Source organism: Giraffa tippelskirchi, chromosome 10, assembly GCF_054371585.1.
Source record: "Giraffa tippelskirchi isolate mGirTip1 chromosome 10, T2T-mGirTip1v1.2.pri, whole genome shotgun sequence".
NCBI classification, from domain to species: domain Eukaryota; kingdom Metazoa; phylum Chordata; class Mammalia; order Artiodactyla; family Giraffidae; genus Giraffa; species Giraffa tippelskirchi.
This window is the reverse complement of record NC_137284.1, coordinates 42,230,691-42,251,014: the sequence shown is the minus strand read 5'-3', so window position 1 is coordinate 42,251,014 and position 20,324 is coordinate 42,230,691. Positions and strand designations below refer to the sequence as shown.

The following is a 20,324-nucleotide window of genomic DNA, read 5'->3' as shown; positions in this document are numbered from 1 at the left end:
AGCTTGCTACCATATAAGAACACGTCACAATAAAAACATTTAAAGCTGTGAGTGGTTATTACACAAATGAGGATTCTTGTCTCTGTGGCTGCCCACACAGGTCAGGTGACAGCTAACTCTGCTATAGATAAATAGAGTCAGAGTCCCATTATAACAGACTTACAGTAGAAATAAAGAAGATTCCTAAACTATATTTAAGAAGGTAAGGTTTCTGTTGAATGTGATCAAGAATCTGGCAGAAATCTAGAAACAGTATTGAAACTGTCTTTTAATCCACATGTTTTTAAATTAATGCAATTATTTTATCTTCATTTTAAGCTGCTAAAATTATAGGAACACAGATATATATTTATACATACATGTATTCATAAGAAATTATTCATCTAAAGTTAAGTCTATTCCAAAATGCATATTCACAATACTGGCGTAAAAATAAAACTTCGCAATATAAATGGAACAAAGCATAAGTGATACAAGTTAACTGTGTGTGTGTGATTTTACTTCCATATTTATTTAATTCATATTATTTTAAAGTAAAGTAAGAGGAAAGGAGTCAGAAGGAAACAACAGATGGCAAGAAATACATGACATGCTTTAAAGCAATTCTATAAAATCTGGACTCATAAAATAGAGGATGGTAGAGGGAAACTTGTTTTTGGCACACTTGCCTTCTGAGCTTACCTTGCACATTTAAGAACTCAGAGATACTGGACAGGGAGGCTAAGGGAAGAGGATGACAGAGGGGAGCCTACAAGAGACACTTAAAGCATCAAGTCAATGACAGAATTAATCATAGCAGAAGCAAAAAATAAACCCTTGAAATTACAAGTCAGTTTACAAAATTATCATCTTATACTCCACAATCAGGCACTTTCGTAATGGTAAAATAAACCCATGTTTACAATTATGCATCAAATCTATAAATGTGAAATTATAATAGAGTATAGTCACCATAATAGAACATCTTATGTTTTCTTAGATAGAAGAAATCCAAAGAAACTTCAAAAACTTGAAAATTAACTCCAAGGATCTGTATCAGTTTTTAGATAAGTTAATTAATTTGTCAGAAACAGCCTGCTAGTTTTAACTGCTTTCTGAACATATAGATTTTTTACAAAACAAATACAAACTAAAATATTTTGACAATAATAAATTTGTTCGCAGTCCAGTAATTAAGAGGATATTCCATTTTGCCAATTTGCTATGAAAGTAAAAACAAACTCTCCTAAATTCTCTTGAGTATTTATCAAAATTAAAACCATATTAGGTAATGGAATCTATTTGTGACTATCCTGCTGCTGCTGCTGCTAAGTCGCTTCAGTCGTGTCCGACTCTGTGCGACCCCATAGACGGCAGCCCACCAGGCTCCCCCGTCCCTGGGATTCTCTAAGCAAGAACACTGGAGTGGGTTGCCATTTCCTTCTCCAATGCATGCATGCATGCTAAGTCCCTTCAGTCGTGAGATATATATATATATTTTGCTTGTTGACCAAGAAAAACAAGAACTTTTCTGTCTTATTTACCTCAGCCCATTCTGTAGAACCCAGAAGTCCAAATTCTTCTGCATCCCAGCTGGCAAAAATGATAGTTCTTCTTGGTCTCCAGCCTGTAATCATTGTTAACATACATAACTAGGTATATATGCCTAAAAGCAAAGGAAATTTCAGTTGGTCACTTTTTGTCACCACCTCCCACAGAAACACTACTTACCACTACTCAGCAGTTTCCCAAAACTCTGGGCAACTTCTTGCAAAGTAGCAGCCCCACTGGTTGGGTCAATGCCTCCAAATACCCAGGAGTCCCGATGACCTCCCAGAATAACATACCTGTCTGGGAAAAAATGTGTTCAAAAGAACTTCAACTTTGAATACATTTATAAAGAGTACAATTTATGTTTTTAAATTAAACTTCCTCTAATAAATGTACCACTACAAGATGTTACATGTGGGGTTTGAGGGGAGCAGGGGTTACATGTGAGCTCTCTGTACCTAGTACTCAATTTTATTCTGAACCTAAAATTGCACTAAAAATAAAGCATATTAAAAATATTATGTTCTAATCAAAAAAAAAAAAAACTTCCTCTTGAGTTTCCCCATAGAAATGAACACCATAAGGTAGAGTCTTCTTTTAGAATTATACTTTTTTTCTTCCAAAGTTAGTCATTTCACATCAGCCAGAAAAAAATTAGCTGTGGACTAAAATCTTCTTGCAATCTTGTAAAGGCAAATGTCTACAATAATCCATCAACTTACCAGGTTCCACAGATCCTCTGATAGTTCCGATTACATTGTAAATCCTTGTGACTGTATTGATATTATAAACGTGCATTCTAACCTTCCTAGAATTTCAAAGGGGACAAATTACTTCACATGGAGCATTATGTCTAACAGCTTTCTTCCACTGTTTTATTATAAGAAATCTCAAAAGTACAGAAAATTGTATAACAGGACAATAACTTCCCAAATGCCTACCACATAAACTCAAATAACTGTAATATTGTTGTTGCTGCTACTAAGTCACTTCAGTCGTGTCCGACTCTGTGCGAGCCCATAGACGGCAGCCCACCAGGCTCCCCCATCCCTGGGATTCTCCAGGCAAGAACAGTGGAGTGGGTTGCCATTTCTTTCTCCAATGCATGAAAGTGAAAAGTGAAAGTGAAGTCGCTCAGTCATGTCCGACTCTTCGCCACCCCATGGACTGCAGCCTACCAGGCTCCTCTGTCCATGGGATTTTCCAGGCAAGAGTACTGGAGTGGGTTGCCATTTCCTTCTCCATAATACTGTTGAGCCATTTGCAAGTAAGTTGCAGATATCATGACATCTTACTCCTGTATACTGAAGCATGCACATTAAATTCAAATTTTAAAAACCAAACATCAATATCTTATATTTTTCCTCCCTCATAGTTCTATTGTTGATATTTAAAGCTCAAAACATTCTATTATTAAACACATCTTGTGTATTCATTCCTATTATTAAACACATCTTGTGTATTCATTCCAAAATTTTTAAATACATGCTACACAATTACAAAAATAAGGGAGAGCACCTATTATCTATTAAAGGTCAAAGAAGCCTATTTTTCATATATATTTATTCATTTGGCTGCACCGGATCTTAGTGGTGGCATGTGAGACCTGATCAGGGGCTGGAACCGGGCCCCCTGCATTGTGAGCTCAGAGTCTTAGCCACTGACCACCAGGGAAGTCTCCAGAGAAGCTTATTTTTAATTTGTTTCATAGTAATATTAATTCCTGATATTCAGTTAACATTTTCCAAGACTATCAAAATGGTCCGTTAGTATACTGTTAAAGAGCTGATTGAGTGCTGCCTACAAGAAACATGATAAACTCTACTGTTAAATGACAGTTTGAGAAACACCTGCTAAAATGTATAAGACAGCTTTATGATGAAACTCTTCCAGGCCATCACTGTTGATTCTGATCTGGGCCTGCCTTTTAAATATTCATTTATCAATTGTAATTAACGAAATCAGAATTCACAGGAAGGCACAATCAAGATCAGAAAATCATAAAAAAAATGCCATTCACATTTTATAAAGCCGAACTGACATGGGAATATGTTGAGCCTCTTTATCAGAAGGGAACAAAAATTTTTAATCTATGGCAGGCTCATAGGAAGTGCACAGGGAACCCCAGAACTTTCTACTTTTTAGTTCATTTTTGAATGCAAGAACTAACAAGTCAAATCCCATATATTGTTAAGTGTAGATTCTGGTGTTTCTCCCCCCAAAAGTACATTGTGATTCTGAATGTATATATAATTCATGAATAGTATTCAGCTAAAAAGTGCCTTTAGGGGAAAACTAATCAATGGGTGTTGTTCTGCATTTTGAGACATTTGGTAAAAGATTTTATTTTTGCTTCTGAATGATTAAAATTAATAGCAAAAAGCAAAACTATTCTTTAGCATGTTTCTAAATATACGAGCCTAAGATCTATCAGTAAGAAACACAACTTCACTGACATATGTAATTAAATGAAGAAAATCAAAGAATCCTGTAACAATGAGGAATGAGAGAAGACAATCTATTTTAATCTAAATGGAAAATAAACTAGCTATCTGCTCAGATTCTCAAAGAAGCTCATCTACATCTTTAATCTTTATTTTTTTCTAGTTTTTAGTATCACTGACTCTAGAAGTACCTGAAAGAATTACCTAGAGAGGAACTGCTATGGTTTCCAGTGAGTCAGCAAGAACATTGTGGACTCTGCAAATGAAGTTTCTAAATTCTGGACAACTTGGGAGATTGACTTTGGGGCATCTCCTACTTCACCATCGACAGAAACATTTCCAGAGGAATTTGATCTTCAATGTGGGACTCTATGCTGAGGGAATTTGGCTGGCCAGGAAGCTGAGTGACAGTGACATCAGCCAGGGGTGTAGCCATACAGACACAAGGAACCCCTGTGCTGTATCTGAACCTTCCAAACCTGAGCCTCCAATCTGGGACCACCACAAGACCTGCCCTGGGGGCAATTTGACTCAGATGGGCCCTTTTCTTCCCCGCCTTGTAACAGGGAAGAACATGTCAGATTTTATTACAAGTTAATCACTAAAGGGATGTTGCCTATAAGATTAAATGATACGTAATGGCCCATAATGTCCTGCTATCACTTCAAATTTATTATGTTCCAAATAAATTGAACTCAAGAATATAGACTCCAGAGGGCAGGGGTTTTTGCCTCTTTTGTACACTGCTGAATCCCCAGTGCCCAGAATGGTGCCAGGGTACAGTAAATGCTCAATAAATATTTGTGAAAGGAATGAATATTCTCCTATAGGGAAATACGGGAGAAATCTGAGAACTCAGCTCACATATCAGAGTTACTTCTGCCTATCAAAGTCTTTGTTTGATAAGACTATTTTAAAACTCTACAGAGACAGAATTTAACTTGTGGAAATCTGGTAATACAAATAATTCATGTCCACTGAAGTGCACAATTTCTCTCATAAACTTTCCTTTCCTAATGTGGAAGAAATTAGTTTTTCAGCTATTAAGCATACTCATTTCAGCATTCCTAAGGAGCTCATTTTTTGTATCATCTTTGAATTCTCCTTTGAACCAGCTTTTAACTCCTTTTGGGTTCCCTTATTGCATTAAATAAATTTTTTACACAAATTCATTTTATATTTGTATGAAAATTATGGTTTTACTTACAAAAAAATCATGCTTATCATTTCTGGAAGTCCCACTGAGATGTACAATGGATTCTTCTTGGAGAGCTAAGAATGGGCAGCTTAAACCCAGACATGTCTTCCTTGACTCTCAGATGTAAATTCCAAGCAGCAATAAAATTTTAACTTGTCTGAATCTCTGTATCTCCAGCTTATTTTTTTCTACTGATTCTGTGTTTTGTTTATGTTTCTAGTTTGCTTACAGCAGATAAGTTACACCCCATTTGTGGTGGCAATGGTAAAGAATTTGGTTTTAGGTCTTATCATCTGGTAATCTCTAAAAGTTGATCAATACATTATTATTAAGATCTCTTAGATGAGAAGTGACACAGAGTCTTGTTTTTAGCAATTATTTTTTAAAAAATTGTGTATTTGCCCATTTTGAGTTCAAATCAAATAGGGTTTTTTGCTCATGGTGAAGATGGACAGCTTTTTGATATCTTCACCAGAGAAATGTTCTGTTTCTGAGTGTACTCTTGAACTGTGACTGTAGCTACATGTTTATTGATTTCTCTGTGTATGTATGTTTCTGTTTATAAATCAGAAAGGCCTATATCTTTTATTGTGTACCTCAAGAGAGTATCAATAATTAGATAATAAAATCTCTTATATTAAAAGAAGTCCATTCTAATTGAGAGACAGAGATGAATAAGCACTTACATAAAAATATTTCTAAAATTCCTATAAAATAAAACTGAACTCTTAATATTTTAAAGAGTTTCCCACGTGGTGCTAGCGGTAAAGAATCTGTCTGCCAATGTAGCAGATGCAAGAGACCCAGGTTCGATCCCTGTGTTGGGAAGATCCCCTGGAGAAGGAAATGGCAACTCACTCCAGTATTCTTGCCTGGAAAAATCCCATGGACAGAGGAGCCTGGTGGGGTACAGTCCATGGGACTGCAAAGAGTCGGACATGGATGAACACTTGTCAGCAGCAATAATTTAAAAGTTCTGAAATAAAACTCTTAACAGAAATTAAAAGACATTCTCAGAATACAATTTCATATTGTTAAGTAAATTTCTAGCGAACAAGACTGACTTAATAATTTTGTCTTAATACAGCTATACTTTCTGTGATTCATCAGTTTTTAAGTTTCCCTTCCTCTCTACCTTTCAAGCAAATCAAAGTACTTAAAGTTCTGATCATGCCATAATGTTCTACAACTCTGGACAAGCTGTTCTCTGACACTGGCATTTTCTGCCTAACTTGATCCACTGGAAAACTTATTCTTTCTGTAAAATTAAGCTCAATGAAACATATTCTGTGATCATGCCTCCTCAAAAGTGCCATCACGGGTTGGTAACAATAATAACTAAAATAAGCATATTGAGCCTTATAACAGTTATGTGCATATCCGTTTTAACTTATTTAACCCACACACACAGGAAGTGATCAGTAAAAGGCTGGAACCTGTCTCTCTTCTCTTTTACTGCTTCCCTTAAGTTAAGCTAGTGCTTCACATGCATAGCATTTTAACAGCTATCGGAAAAGCTATTTAAAAACGTTAGGTAAAGAGAGAAGTTAAGGGATTCCCCTGGTGGTCCAGTGGCTGAGACTCCATCTCCCAGGGCAGGGAGCCCCAGCTCAATCCCCAGTCAGGGACAGTACCGCATGCTGCAACCAAGACCTGGCACAGCCAAATAAATACTTTAGAAAAAAAAAGAGGAGAGTTAAAATGTTAAACCTGTAACTCAAATGTAGCAATTTTTGAGATATAAAAAACAAATGTGGTGATATCCTTGTTGGAAGAAGAATTTAATATATCATTCCATAAGTAATTTTTTTGCTTAGTCACCCAGTCGTGTCTGACTCTTTGCAGACCTCTTGGACTGGAGGCTGCCAGCCTCCTGTGTCCATGGGGTTTTCCAGACAAGAATACTGGAGTGGGTTGCCATTTCCTTCTCCAGGGGATCTTCCCAGCCCAGGGATTTGAAACCAGGTCTCCTGCATTGCCATCTGAGCCACCAGGGAAGCTCTAAGTACTTCTAAATGATAATTATTCACTATGAAAAATGAGAAAAATAAGATAAGCAAAATGAAACTGGCAGAACACTTATCTTGACATTTTTTTATTAAATATGTAAACTTTTTCTAGGATACTAAAGTAACGTAAAATTACCTGAAAGAATCATGTCCTATAAAGCCAGGCCCAATGTTGTAACTCACGTTAAGACTTCCCTTCCAGCTCTCATCTGGTGAAGCAATTCCTCCCAAATAGCTGTCAAGAGAAAATGAAAATGACAGAAAAAAAGGCTGAGCATCACAATTTCTAAAAGAAATCACAAAATAAGCTGATGAGGTTTTATTCAGACATTTAACAAATATATGTTGAAGATTTACTAAGTGCTGGGAACTATAAAATTTCCTTCCCTTGCAGAGCTTACATCCTAGTGAGAGAACCATAACTGAAATAGATAAGTAAAATGTTTATATGCTAGTGGTAAGAGCTAAGGAGAGGAATTCCGTGGCGGTCCAGCGGTTAGGACTCAGCCTTTCACTGCCTGGGCCTGGGTTCAAGCCCTGGTCGAGGAACTAAGGTCCCATGTGCTTCACAGCACAGCATCCCATCAAAAAAAGAGCTAAGGAGAAAACAACCAAAATACTGAGTGGAAATGGGAAGCATCAGTGCATCAGCCTCTCTGCTTCTGACTTTAATTATTTACATAGGGAAGTATTAGGTTCAAGAAATCCTAAATAAATGAAATTAAGGAGAAGAAACTAATTTCTAGAAAAGCTGATTACATAGTAGCCACACAAAAAGCAATTACTGAAATGCACTGGCACATACATTAAACAAAAAATAGACGTTAGGAAATCTGAAAAGGAACCAACAGTTATACAACACAGTAATAGCAAACACTGACTGAATGTTTTTCATATGATATTTATATAATGATTTCATCTACTCATAATAACTCTATCAGGCAGAAACTAGTTCTGCCTTCATTTCAGAGAAGGAACCTGAATGGGAGAAAGATTGAGTAACTGGTTTAAGTTTACACATCTAGTGAGTTGTGGGCATCACCACATTTTTGAAATGCAGGTCAAATACAGATACCTAACAAAACCTAACTACTTGAAAAATCTCAAGTCAATATTTTTATCTTTGGACATAGATTTTCCTTTTGAGACTTCCATTTGTAGCAAATACAGGAATGTTTTCTTATATTTCTTAGTTATTAAACTGCTCTTCCTTACGGAAAAAAAAATGTGTTCTATACTTCCTACTTCAGGAGTCAATTCTGATACAAGACTTCACTTTTAACATAGGTAGGTTTTAGAAGAGAAAATAGATGTTTAGTGTAATATATCTTATTCTCAAATACAACTAGAAAACTATACCGTAATAATATTTCTGCATCGTTATATCCAATGGGATGTACAGGGATTTGGGGAATTCCCACTCCATCTTCAACATCAAGTCTGAAGGTATACTCTGCAGAAATCAATTGCATAAGAGGAAAACAATTGAAGAATCTAAGCAAAGGGTATAAAAGAATTCCTGTTATTACTAATGCAGATTTGGTATATGTTTGATTTTATATCCAAAATTTAAAGTTCCTCCAAAGTGACTGACTATTTTATCCAATATGGTCTATTTAATTTGACAGTAAAAAATTAAATCATTTACATTTTAATGTAAAATCAATTACAAGGATTACAGACACCATAATTGCTTTGACATTTCATGTAATTCTCTTGAATTTTCCAAGAATATTTTATTTCCTTAAGGATATTTTGAATACTTTTTAGAGAAGCTTCAGTTAACTAAATATCTGGAAAATGTGTCCCAGATTCTGAAACTAGAAAGAACTGTGAAAAAAGAATTGAAGGGAATGCAAAATGTTGGGCTGGATAAAGCACAAGCTGGAATCAAGATTGCCGGGAGAAATATCAATACCCTCAGATATGCAGATGACACCACCCTTATGGCAGAAAGTGAAGAAGAACTAAAGAGCCTCTTGATGAAAGTGAAAGAGGAGAGTGAAAAAGGTGGCTTAAAGCTCAAGGTTCAGAAAACTAAGATCATGGCATCTGGTCCCATCACTTCATGGCAAATAGATGGGGAAACAGTGGCTGGCTTTATCTTGGGGGGCTCCAAAATCACTGCAGATGGTGATCGCAGCCATGAAATTAAAAGACGCTTGCTCCTTGGAAGGAAAGCTATGACCAACCTAGATGGCATATTAAAAAGCAGAGACATTACTTTGTCAACAAAGGTCCGTCTAGTCAAGGCAATCTAGTTTTTCCAGTAGTCATGTATGGATGTGAGAGTTGGACTATAAAGAAAACTGAGCACTGTAGAACTGATGCTTTTGAACTGTGGTGTTGGAGAAGACTCTTGAGAGTTCCTTGGACTGCAAGGAGATCCAACCAGTCCATCCTAAGGGAAATTGGTCCTGGGTGTTCACTGGAAGGACTGATGTTAAAGCTGAAACTCCAGTATTTTGGCCACCTGATGTGAAGAGTTGACTCATTTGAAAAGACCCTGATGTTGGGAAAGATTGAAGGCAGAAGGAGAAGGGGATGACAGAGGATGAGATGGTTAGATGGCATCACCGACTCAATGGACATGAGTTTGGGTAAACTCTGGGAGTTGGTGATGGACAGTGAGGCCTGGCGTGCTGCAGTTAATGGGGCTGCAAAGAGTCAGACACGACTGAGCAACTGAACTGAACTGAAAATCACTGCAGATGGTGATTGCAGCCATGAAATTAAAAGACGCTTGCTCCTTGGAAGAAAAGCTATAATCAACCTAGACAGCATATAAAAAGCAGAGACATTACTTTGCCAACAAAAGTCCATCTAGTCAAAGCTATGGTTTTTCCAGTAGTCAGGTATGGATGTGACAGTTAGATTATAAAGAAAGCTGAGCACCAAAGAATTGATGCTTTTGAACCACGGTTTTGGAGAAGACTCTTGAGAGTCTGTTGGACTGCAAGGAGATCCAACCAGTCCATCCCAAAGGAAATCAGTCCTGATTATTCATTGGAAGGGCTGATCCTGAAGCTGGAGCTCCAATACTTTGGCCACCTGATGCAAAGAACTGATTCATTGGAAAAGACCCTGATGCTGGGAGAGACTGAGGGCAGAAAGACAACGGGAGGACAGAGGATGAGATGGTTGGATGGCATCACCCACTTGACGGACATGAGTTTGAGTAAACTCCGGGATTGATGATGGACAGGGAAACCTGGTGTGCTACAGTCCATGGGGTCGCAAAGAGTCAGACATGACTGAGTGACTGAACTAAGTGGTATTGGGAATAAGTGAAAATTTCTTACTCAAATAATAACAATATTCTCCTTAAAGGAAGATGAAAAGTATTGTCATGCTTAAATTCTAATTGGGACTTGTGGTTTCAGCCAAAACAGAGTTTTCTAGAGCATTAAAACAACTCTCTTAGAAAAAAGAGAAGTTTCAAACAAGTTACATCAGATTCCACTTTTAAAAACTGAAAAAATAAGAGCAAATGAAGCAAAAATGAGCAGTAGAAAGGATATATCCTACTAAAGACCAGAGCAGAAATTTTAGAAATAGAAAACAGACAAAAGATAGAAATTATCAACGAAATCCAAAGCTGGTTCTCTGAGTGGATTAACAAAATTGATAAATCCCTTGCAAGACAAAACAAGACAAGAAAAGAGATATAAACCATAAATACCAGAAATAAAGAAGAGAACAGCACTCCAGTACCTGCAGAAAAGAAAGAAAGAGAGAGAAGAAAGGAAGAATAATACAAACAACTATATGCCCATAAATTTAACAACTTAGATGAAATGGACAAAATCTTAAACTAGCAAATCTCACTCAAGATTAAATACATTACCTAAACAGACATATATCTACTGAAGAAATTTAATTTGCAGTTAAAAACATTCCTACCAACAAAATATCAGTCCCACATCGATTCACTGAAGGATTCTACATCATGCCATGTTACGCTCAGTTGCTTAGTCATGTCTGACTCTTTATGACCACATGGACTATAGCTCACCAGGCTTCTCTCTCCATGGGATTCTCCAGGCAAGAATACTGGAGTGGGTTGCCATCTCCTCCTCCAGGGGATCTTCCCGACCCAGGAATCAAACCTGCGTCTCTGGTGTCTCCTGCATTGGTAGGTGGGTTCTTTACCACTGAGCCACATTTACAGACAAAATTAAACTCATTCTACATTAACACTTGCAGAAAAATGAAGAAGATGAAGTAATTTTTAATTCATTCCATGAAGTCAATGTTACTGCTACCAAAATGAGACAGAGATACTGCAAGAAAGTAAATTGATAGGACAATATCTCTTATTATTAAAGACAGATTCTTAGCAAAATTTTTAGCACAAATCCAGTAATATACCAATATTCTATAAGAAAATAATACAATGAGGACTTCCCTGGTGGTCCAGTGGTTAAGAATCCACCTGCCAATGCAGCAGCATGGGTTCAGTGCCTGGTCCAGGAAGATCGCACATGCTGCAACTACACCCCTGTGTCACAACTCCTGAGCCTGAGTGCCACGACTGCTAAAGCTCGTGTACCTAGAGTCTGTGCTCTGCAACGAGAAGCTGCTGCAATGTGAAGCTTGTGCACTGCAACTTGAGAGTAGCCCCCACTCACTGCAATTAGAGAAAGCCTGCACACAGCCATGAAGACTCAGCGTAGTCATAAATAAATTAAAAAAAAAAAAGAATGTCCCATTAGAGTTTATCCCAGGCTGTTTTGATTTAACACTCAAAAGTCAATCTGGGGAATTTCCTGGTAGCCTAGTGGTTAGGATTCTGTCTTTACAACCATGGCCTGCGTTCATTACCTTATTGGGGAACATCCAATAAGCTGCACGGGGTACATCCCCCAAAAAAAAAATCAATCTGTATAATTGAAAAAACATAGATAAGAACGATTTAAGATCATTTCATTAGGTACAGTAAAAGAATCTGACAAAATTCAATACACACTGCCTGCCAAATGAGATAAATGTGCTAAGATAAAAATTCATAGCACTTTAAGATAGAGGTGAACTTCCTCAATCTGATAAAAAACAATCTATAAAATCTGAAAAAGAGGAACAAAACAAAACCTATAGCTAAGATCCTACTTAACAGAGAAAGACAAGGAAAGTCTTTGGGGCAGGAATATGGCAAGGATATCTGCTCTAACAACTTTTTATAGCAATGTTCCAGATACTACAATAAGAAAAGAAAAAGTAAAGGCATCCAGAATAGAAACAAAGTAATAAAACTCTTTATGTGCAGATGACATGATTACCTATGCAAAAGCTGATGGAATCCACAAAAACCTAGCAGAACTAATTACAGATAAGTTTACAGAATACAAGATCAATACACAAGATCAGTATATTTCCTCTAGAAACAACATTTTCATTTACTAACAATGGTCCACTGGAAATCAAAATTTAAAATGTAATTTAAAAAAGAATAACACTATGAAATTATTATGGCTAAATGTGAAAAAAGATACACACTGTCTGTACAGTGAAACAACGAACGTGCTGAGAGAAAGTTACGGATACCTAAGTAAATTGAGAGCTGTACCATGTTTATGGGTCAGAAGATCCCATATTTTAAAATATCAATTTTCCCAAAACTGACCTATAGGGTTAATTCAACCTCAATCAACTTCCCAAGAGACTTTTTGGTAGAAATTGATAAGCTGGTTCTAAAATTCACATGGGAAGGAACAAGAATAGCTACCAAAACTTTGAAGAACTGTAACTTGGAGACTTCCATATCGACTAGAATGTAAAGTTAAAAAGTTCAACCATACTAAGCACTGACAAGGATGCAGCAAATGGAACACTCATAAACTGCTGCTAGAAGGCAAAATGGTACAACCACTTTGGAAAACAATTTGAAAATCATCTATCATGTTATCCAGTCATGCCATTTCTATACATTTACTCAAGAGAAACAAAAGTATATGTACATATAAAGACTTGCATACAACTGTTCATAGCAGCTTTATGTGTAATATCTCCAAAACTTAAAGCAATCTAAATTACCAACAAAAAGTAAACGAATAAACAAACTGTAGAGTATCCATTCAATGGAATACCATTCAACAACCATGACAAAAAAAACTGAAATATTGACACAGACATCAACAGAGCTGAAGCTCAAAGTAATTATACTAGACAGAAGGCAAGTCAGGGGATTGGCAGGGGGGGAGTGGGGTTGAGAGGAAGGCATCATAAAAAGATGAGATGAAACTCTTTGGGGTAATGGACACGTTCATTATCTTGATTGTGGATATGGTTACACAAATGTGAAAACCTTTCACATTTTAAATATTAAATCACACAAAAAAACTCATTGGTATTTTCAAAAATAGAAATATGTGATCTACAGAAAAATAAAGTCACTACACAGTTCAGAAGCCCTAAGTTCTAGTTTGGTAAGAATAGTATTATTCTAGACATGTGTTTTTCAACCTCCACTAAGGCAGAAGAGAACGGAACTATCTATTCCCCCACTCCAGGTCCACACCTCACGGAAACTTAAAGCTGAAATAATAAAAGGGAAATTCTTTTAAATTCCTAGCAGTAGCAATCCAAAATACAATTGTGCACACTTTTAATGTTATTCTATAGATGCTTACTTTTATGCCTTCTGTAGGGACAAGTAATATTTTTGCAAAAATGAGTGGACCATAACAGGCTCATCTGTTACCTTTAGCTGGATAGCCTGGAGTGAGGGGGTCACCAGCACCGTTCAGATTTAACACATTCCCTCTCTGGGCTGCAGTTCCAGGAAGGTTCCACCCTTTGGGATATGGCTGTACCCCAGGAGCAGAGTAGTCAGCTGGATCTGAGTACAAGATGATGCCCTTGGCTCCTGCCAACATGGCATTTTTAACCTGCAGGGGCAATAGGCAATCCATAATGTAGAAATGGCAAAAGACTGACTTACACATGTAAGATAAAACCAATTTAATAACACAAGGAAACTTACACACTGTTTTATTATCACACTGGTAACAATCAGTTCTTTTTGGCTTGAATACGATTTCTGCCTAGGTAGACTTAACAACTCGCATTTATTCAACATAACTCTGAACAAGTTGTTACCTTTTCTGTGAAGCACTCCTATTAAAAGCATTGTAAAATAACTTTTAAACATCTTTCTTTTCTACTACTGTTTTTGAAAACAAGGACCTTGTCTAACTCACTTTAACTATCTACCCCTCGGTGTTTGGGGCTTCCCAAGTGACTCAACAATAAAGAATCTGCTTGCAACGCAGGAGATGTGGGTTCTATTCCTGGGTCGGGAAGATCCCCTGGAGGAAAGCATGGCAACCCACTCCAGTATTCTTGCCTGGAAACTCCCATGGACAGAGAAGCTTGGTGGGTACAGTCCACTGGATCACAAAGAGCTGGACATGACTGAGGAGACTGAGCACGCACACTCTCCAACGTTTAGAACACCACAGACTTAAGATGATGTAAATATCTGTGGAATTAAGAAAGCTAATTTAAAATTCTATACAGGTGAAGTCCCTGGTGGTCCAATGGTTAACACTCCATCATCTCACTGCAGAGAGCCAGGGGCAGAAAAGAGGAGAAAGAAGAGATGAAAATCAACCCGGAACTCAGTGTCTGAAACATCCCCCAGTGTTTTGTAAATATTTTTCTAACAACTCAAACTGATCACAAATAGGAAAATGTATCCTGTAAGACACTGAGTTCTTGATTACCAGAAGTAGTATAATGAAAGATAGATAACCATCAATCAGCTAAAACACTCCCCAGTATTCAGACAGCATTTTCTTATAAGATTAGAAAGAGTAAAATCCGATACAACTTTTTTGAAGTACAAATCGATGATGTCCATCAAACTTCTGAAATAATGTACAACTGATCTTTGAACAATGCAGGGTTAATCCAAGAATAACTTAGGCTTGGCCCTCTGTATTCTCCATTTGTCTGCATCTGTGGTTTCAACCAACCTCTGACCTTGTAGAAACTGTGTGAATGCGTGCATAGCTGCTCATTCCTGTTCAACTCTTTGCGACCCTATGGACTGTAGCCTGCCAAGCTCCTTTGTCCATGGGATTTTTTAGGTAAGAATACTGGAGTTGGTTGCCCTTTTCTACTCCAGGAGATCTTGACCCAGAGACTGAACCCATACCTCCTGTGTGTCTCTTGCATTAGCAGGCCGCTGTGCCACCTGGGAAGCCCATGTAGTAACTGTATAATACTATTATTAACTATTGAAAATATCCATGTACAAGTGGACTCACATAGTTCAAATCTATGTTGTCATAGATTTGAGTCAACTGTACACTATGATTTAGCCATTCAGTTTGTAGGAGTGAATCTATATTACAAAAGTCCTCATACAAATGTTCAAGTACATATGGACAAAGATGCTCACAATATAAATATTTGTAACAGTAACAAATTTAAGACAAGACAAGCAGAATAGTTAAATAAATTTATAACTCTGTGAAATATTACATAGCCATCTAAAATAATGAGGGAGGAACTTCTGTGATGGTCCAGTGGCCAAGACTCGGAGCTCCCAATGCAGGGAGCCCAGGTGTGATCTCTGGTCAGGGAACTAGATCCCACATGCTGCTCGTGAGAGTTCAAGCGCCATGACTAAAGCTCCTGTGTGCTGCAACTAAAACTCGGTACAGCCAAACAAATAAAGGTTTTTTAAAAATTAGGTATTTACTTAATAAGCAGTTACAAGAAATTACTCAGTACCAGTAACTATCCTAAGTGCTTTCAAATGTAAGGTTGATAAATCCTACTGTGGATTCTAAGAGATTAATGCTATTATTAGCATTCATATTTCACGTAAGAAGAAACACTGGCACAGAGAGGTTAAGTAACTTGCTCACGGGAAAAGATCTAGAGCATAGGGAACCCACACCGGACGAGAAGCCAGGTTATGCAGATCTAGCACGCTATACTCTTAACCATTTCATCATATACCTCTCAATGTGCTGACCTCTGAGTTATTATTGAATGAAAAAATAAATGTATACTATATGTAGTATCTGATGCCCTCTTTGTTAAAAAAAAAAAAGAAATTATGTAAAATTAGTACATGAAGACATACATTCATATTTCACAAAATTAGGCCTAAAAAGACCTATTAAGAATTGATTACGTCTGGGCAATGAATTAGTTGAGTAATATATGGATTTTCATTTTTTAGTTTATATAAAATTTCTTCATTTTAATAAAAAAAACATAGCTTTGGTAATAAAACTAAGAAGAATAATTTCCCTTTCCAGATAGGCAAGGTAGCAAAAACAACAATGACAAAAGACAAGCAAACAAATAAAACCCCAGGATTTTTCTGGGCAACCATGAAAATAACAAATTTATAAATATATATATGGCAATTTTGGAGAAGGAAATGGCAACCCACTCCAGTATTCTTGCCTGGAGAATCCCATGGACATAGGAGCCTGGCAGGCTACAGTCCACAGGGTCACGAGAGTCAGACACTACTTAGTGACTAAACCAACCAATGGCAATTTTTGGGAACCACAATGCAAATGATGTAAATCATTTATATTTACATATAATTATGTATGTTATATATGTTAATAATATGTTAATAATATATGTTATACATTATTTTTCCCTTTAGAAAAGCAAATAACAAAGTACTTTATTTCCTCTGAAGATTTTCCCATATCTTGCAATAACAATCTTTCCAGTGCAGTTGATGTTCATCTCTCTTTCTAGTTTGAAAAAGTCTTCAGTACGAGCGTAGTTCACATATACAAGCTCCCCCTGTTGGAAATAAAAATAAAAACAAACAACAACAACAAAAATACAAAACACTGCTAAAGAGAAAACCAAAGTAGACGTTTCTCCATAACACTGTATCATAATAAAAAAGTTATCTTTCTTGTCGTGGGCTTAATAAACAGACCCATGCTAATTCTGGAGAAGTCTTTTAAAATATTTCAGTATCCTGAAAGTTAAAAAAAAAAAGAGACAATAGTAAAATATTTAAACAGTGTTTAAATGTTTGAAGGAATTATTAGTGTACACTGAGCTATGGGAAATAGTATAAATAAAAGTAGCTATGTTATTTCTAACCACGGTATTTATTTCCAACCATGGTATTAAGAACTTCTGTGGTATGATTTATCAATTCAGATCTACAAATCTATAACAAAGTCAGACAATGAACAAAAGAAAAAAGTTTGAAAACTATCTACTACCCTTACTGAATTAAGACATGTTCAGCAGTTTCTTAGTTATTTCAAAGAGTGGCATGTGCTTATCAGGGTCTGGTTCTCAAGTATCTATTTTCTTTTTTTTTTCTTTTTTAAAAATTGTTTTTAGGGAGGTTATGTAGAGCATAGAATCTCAAAGTATGAATTAACATGTATGATCCACCTAATTTCCTTGGTTTTAGTCCTTTACATAGGTATTTTTATATAAAGGCTTAAAGAACTGAGTGTCTTTTATTTTACCTCTGGCATGCCTGGGGGTGAAAAGGCATTATAGGGTGGTACAATATTCTTAACATTCTCATATCCATCTGGTGGTGGCTCAACATATGATGTATTGAAAATCTAGCAAGAATTAAAACACACAAAGTTAGAAACACTTCAGATTGCTATTAATAATACATTCTGTGGGCAAAAGGCCTAAATAGATATTTCTTTAAAGAAGACATACAGATGGTGAACAGGCACATGAAAAGATGCTCAACATTGCTAGCTATCAGAGAAATGTAAAACAAATGCTAGAAAAGATGTAGAGAAAAAGGAACTCTCCTACACTGTTAGTGGGAGTGTAACTTGGTACAGCCACTACACACAACAGTATGGTGGCTCCTTAAGACACTAAAAATAGAGCTACTGTATGATCTAGTGATTCTACTTGTGGGCATATATACAGAAAAGACAAAAACTCTAATTTGAAAAAGTACATGCACCCAAATATTTGAAACAGCACCATTTCCAATAGCTAAGACATGGAAACAACCCAAGTGCCCATTAACAGACAAGTGGTTTAATAAGATTTGGTTTACATATACAATGGAATATTGCTCAGCCATAAAAGAGTATTAAATATTGCCATTTGCAAGCAAGAGGGGTAGACCTAGAGAATATCATACTAAGTGAAGTAAGGCAGAGACACAAATACATCACTTTTATTTGGAATCTAAAAAATAACACGGATCTATCTATATACAAAAGAGAAAGGTTTACAGACATAGAAAACAACTTATGATTACTAAAGAAGAAAGGGATGTGCTGTGTTTAGTCGTGTCCAACTCTTTGCAACCCCATGGACTGTAGCCTGCCAAGCTCCTCTGTCCATGGGATTCTCCAGATAAGAACACTGGAGTGGGTTGCCATGCCCTCCTCCAAGGAATCTTCCCAACCCAGGGATCGAACCCAGGTCTCCCGTGTTGCGAGCAGATTCTTTACCATCTGAGCCATCAGGGAAGTAATGGGAGAAGGAATAAAACAGGAGTATAGGATTAACAATTCCCAGGTGGCTCAAGTGGTAAAGAATCGACCTGCCAATGCAAGAGACGCAGGCAGGAGATACAGGTTTGATCCCTGGGTCGGGAAGATCCCCTGAAGGAGGAAATGGCAACCCACTCCAGTATTCTTGCCTGGAGAATCCCATGGCCAGGGCATGCTGCCAGGGTATTATCCATGGGGTCAAAAAGAGTCGGACACGGCTGAACCAACTTAGCACGTGCTATAGGATTAACAGATACACTAACAGATACATTAACAGATATTAACAGATACATTAAGTAGGGAAGCAATGAAGTTTTACTGTGTAACACAGGGAACAATATTCAATAACTTATAATAATCTATAATGGGAAATAATCTGAAAAAAATTTACATAAAACGGAATCACTTTGCTGTACACCTGAAACTAATACAGTATTGTAAATCGGTCACCTCAATTCCATGTTCATCCATGATTGATACGTAGCTGGCATTTGTCTCATTAGGGTAAGACAGGAGAACATCATAGTGCACCAACTCGGCTGAATCCAGTCCAAATTTCTTCCACTGGCTTTGGACTTTCTTGGCAAGCAATAAATTTTGTTCCGTTCCTGCCAGATGAGGTAGCTTTGTAAACAAACTGAAATGAAAATAAAATTAAAGTGGGATTCAAAGACTATATTCAGAAAATGTTCTAAGAACTCTTCTAGATGCATAACTCATATTTTAGACATTAAGTATCATTTCTATAACCAAGATACAAAAAACATGGCTAGGGATTTCTAGATATGCCAGTTTTTAAATATTTATGTGTAACTGCAGTTTTCACATTGTGCTTGCAGGGAATATGCTATGCACAGGCCTGTACTATAATTAACCGGGCTTCTTTGAAAAATAAGAATGACTTTCTCATCACCCCCAGGCGAAGGGCTGGGAGCAGTAAAAAGTACATCATGGAAAGACACCTTGAAAACAAGATGCTGAGGTACTGATGTGACTGATGGAAAACCAGTCGTGACTGTTCCCGTGACCAGAGCCTTGAGGGGGTTGCTAAGAAAGAGCGTCACTAGCCGAAGGGCTAAACAGAGTCATGAAAGGCCTGAAGGTTTGACATCTGAGACTGTAAAGAACAGATACGTCTAGAGCACAAACAAGGAAGGAGAAGTTAACAATAAAAGGCATGCAAGGATTAGGATCTGGGCTTTTGCCTGCGAATGGCATCAGCCCCCTGATCCCCACTTCATTTCTGAGTCTTCTTTTTCCTTATTCTTCTGTGGCACCGCTCCCTCAGGTCAGTTCGTTGTTGGGCTGGTCCCGACAGTGCTCCTCAGAAAAGAACACATCCCGTGGGGAACACAGTCAGCAGGGATTGGGGACAAGAAAACATGATGGAAGGATGGCCCACGCCTACGCCACCAGTGCTAACTTCCTGCTGCTTATCAGGAAGTGAAGATACTCTCAAACAAAGATCATAATGTTTGCCAGACACCAGTCGGGCAGCCGCGTTAGCATGCACTTCTGGTGCTGTTTTCGCCCTACTGTATACAGTTGTTTATTTATCCCATTGAGGTTCAAGTCCATGCATCTTTATGTTTATATTTCCAATGCTCAGTACTTGCCTGTTATCCAGGAATTACATAATTCAGATTTGCTGAACTGAGTT

The 20,324-nt window shown here is 37.2% G+C and overlaps 1 protein-coding gene across 5 annotated transcripts in view; it reads right to left on the bottom strand.

The window, feature by feature from the left end:
- NAALAD2 (N-acetylated alpha-linked acidic dipeptidase 2) overlaps positions 1 to 20,324 on the bottom strand; it is a 59,351-nt gene that overhangs the window by 22,771 nt on the left and 16,256 nt on the right. For 4 of the 5 annotated variants that reach the window (XM_081533379.1, XM_081533378.1, XM_081533380.1 and 1 more), the window contains 9 exons: positions 19,115 to 19,301; positions 17,657 to 17,758; positions 16,839 to 16,964; positions 13,882 to 14,068; positions 8,541 to 8,634; positions 7,318 to 7,416; positions 2,253 to 2,338; positions 1,711 to 1,830; positions 1,524 to 1,606 (listed from right to left, as the gene is read on the bottom strand). In XM_081533379.1, coding sequence (XP_081389505.1) covers positions 1,524 to 1,606; positions 1,711 to 1,830; positions 2,253 to 2,338; positions 7,318 to 7,416; positions 8,541 to 8,634; positions 13,882 to 14,068; positions 16,839 to 16,964; positions 17,657 to 17,758; positions 19,115 to 19,301 — 1,084 coding nt within the window. Of the gene's footprint in view, positions 1 to 1,523; positions 1,607 to 1,710; positions 1,831 to 2,252; positions 2,339 to 7,317; positions 7,417 to 8,540; positions 8,635 to 11,196; positions 14,069 to 16,838; positions 16,965 to 17,656; positions 17,759 to 19,114; positions 19,302 to 20,324 lie in introns of those variants that run through there. The other variant, XM_081533382.1, reaches the window with a different exon arrangement.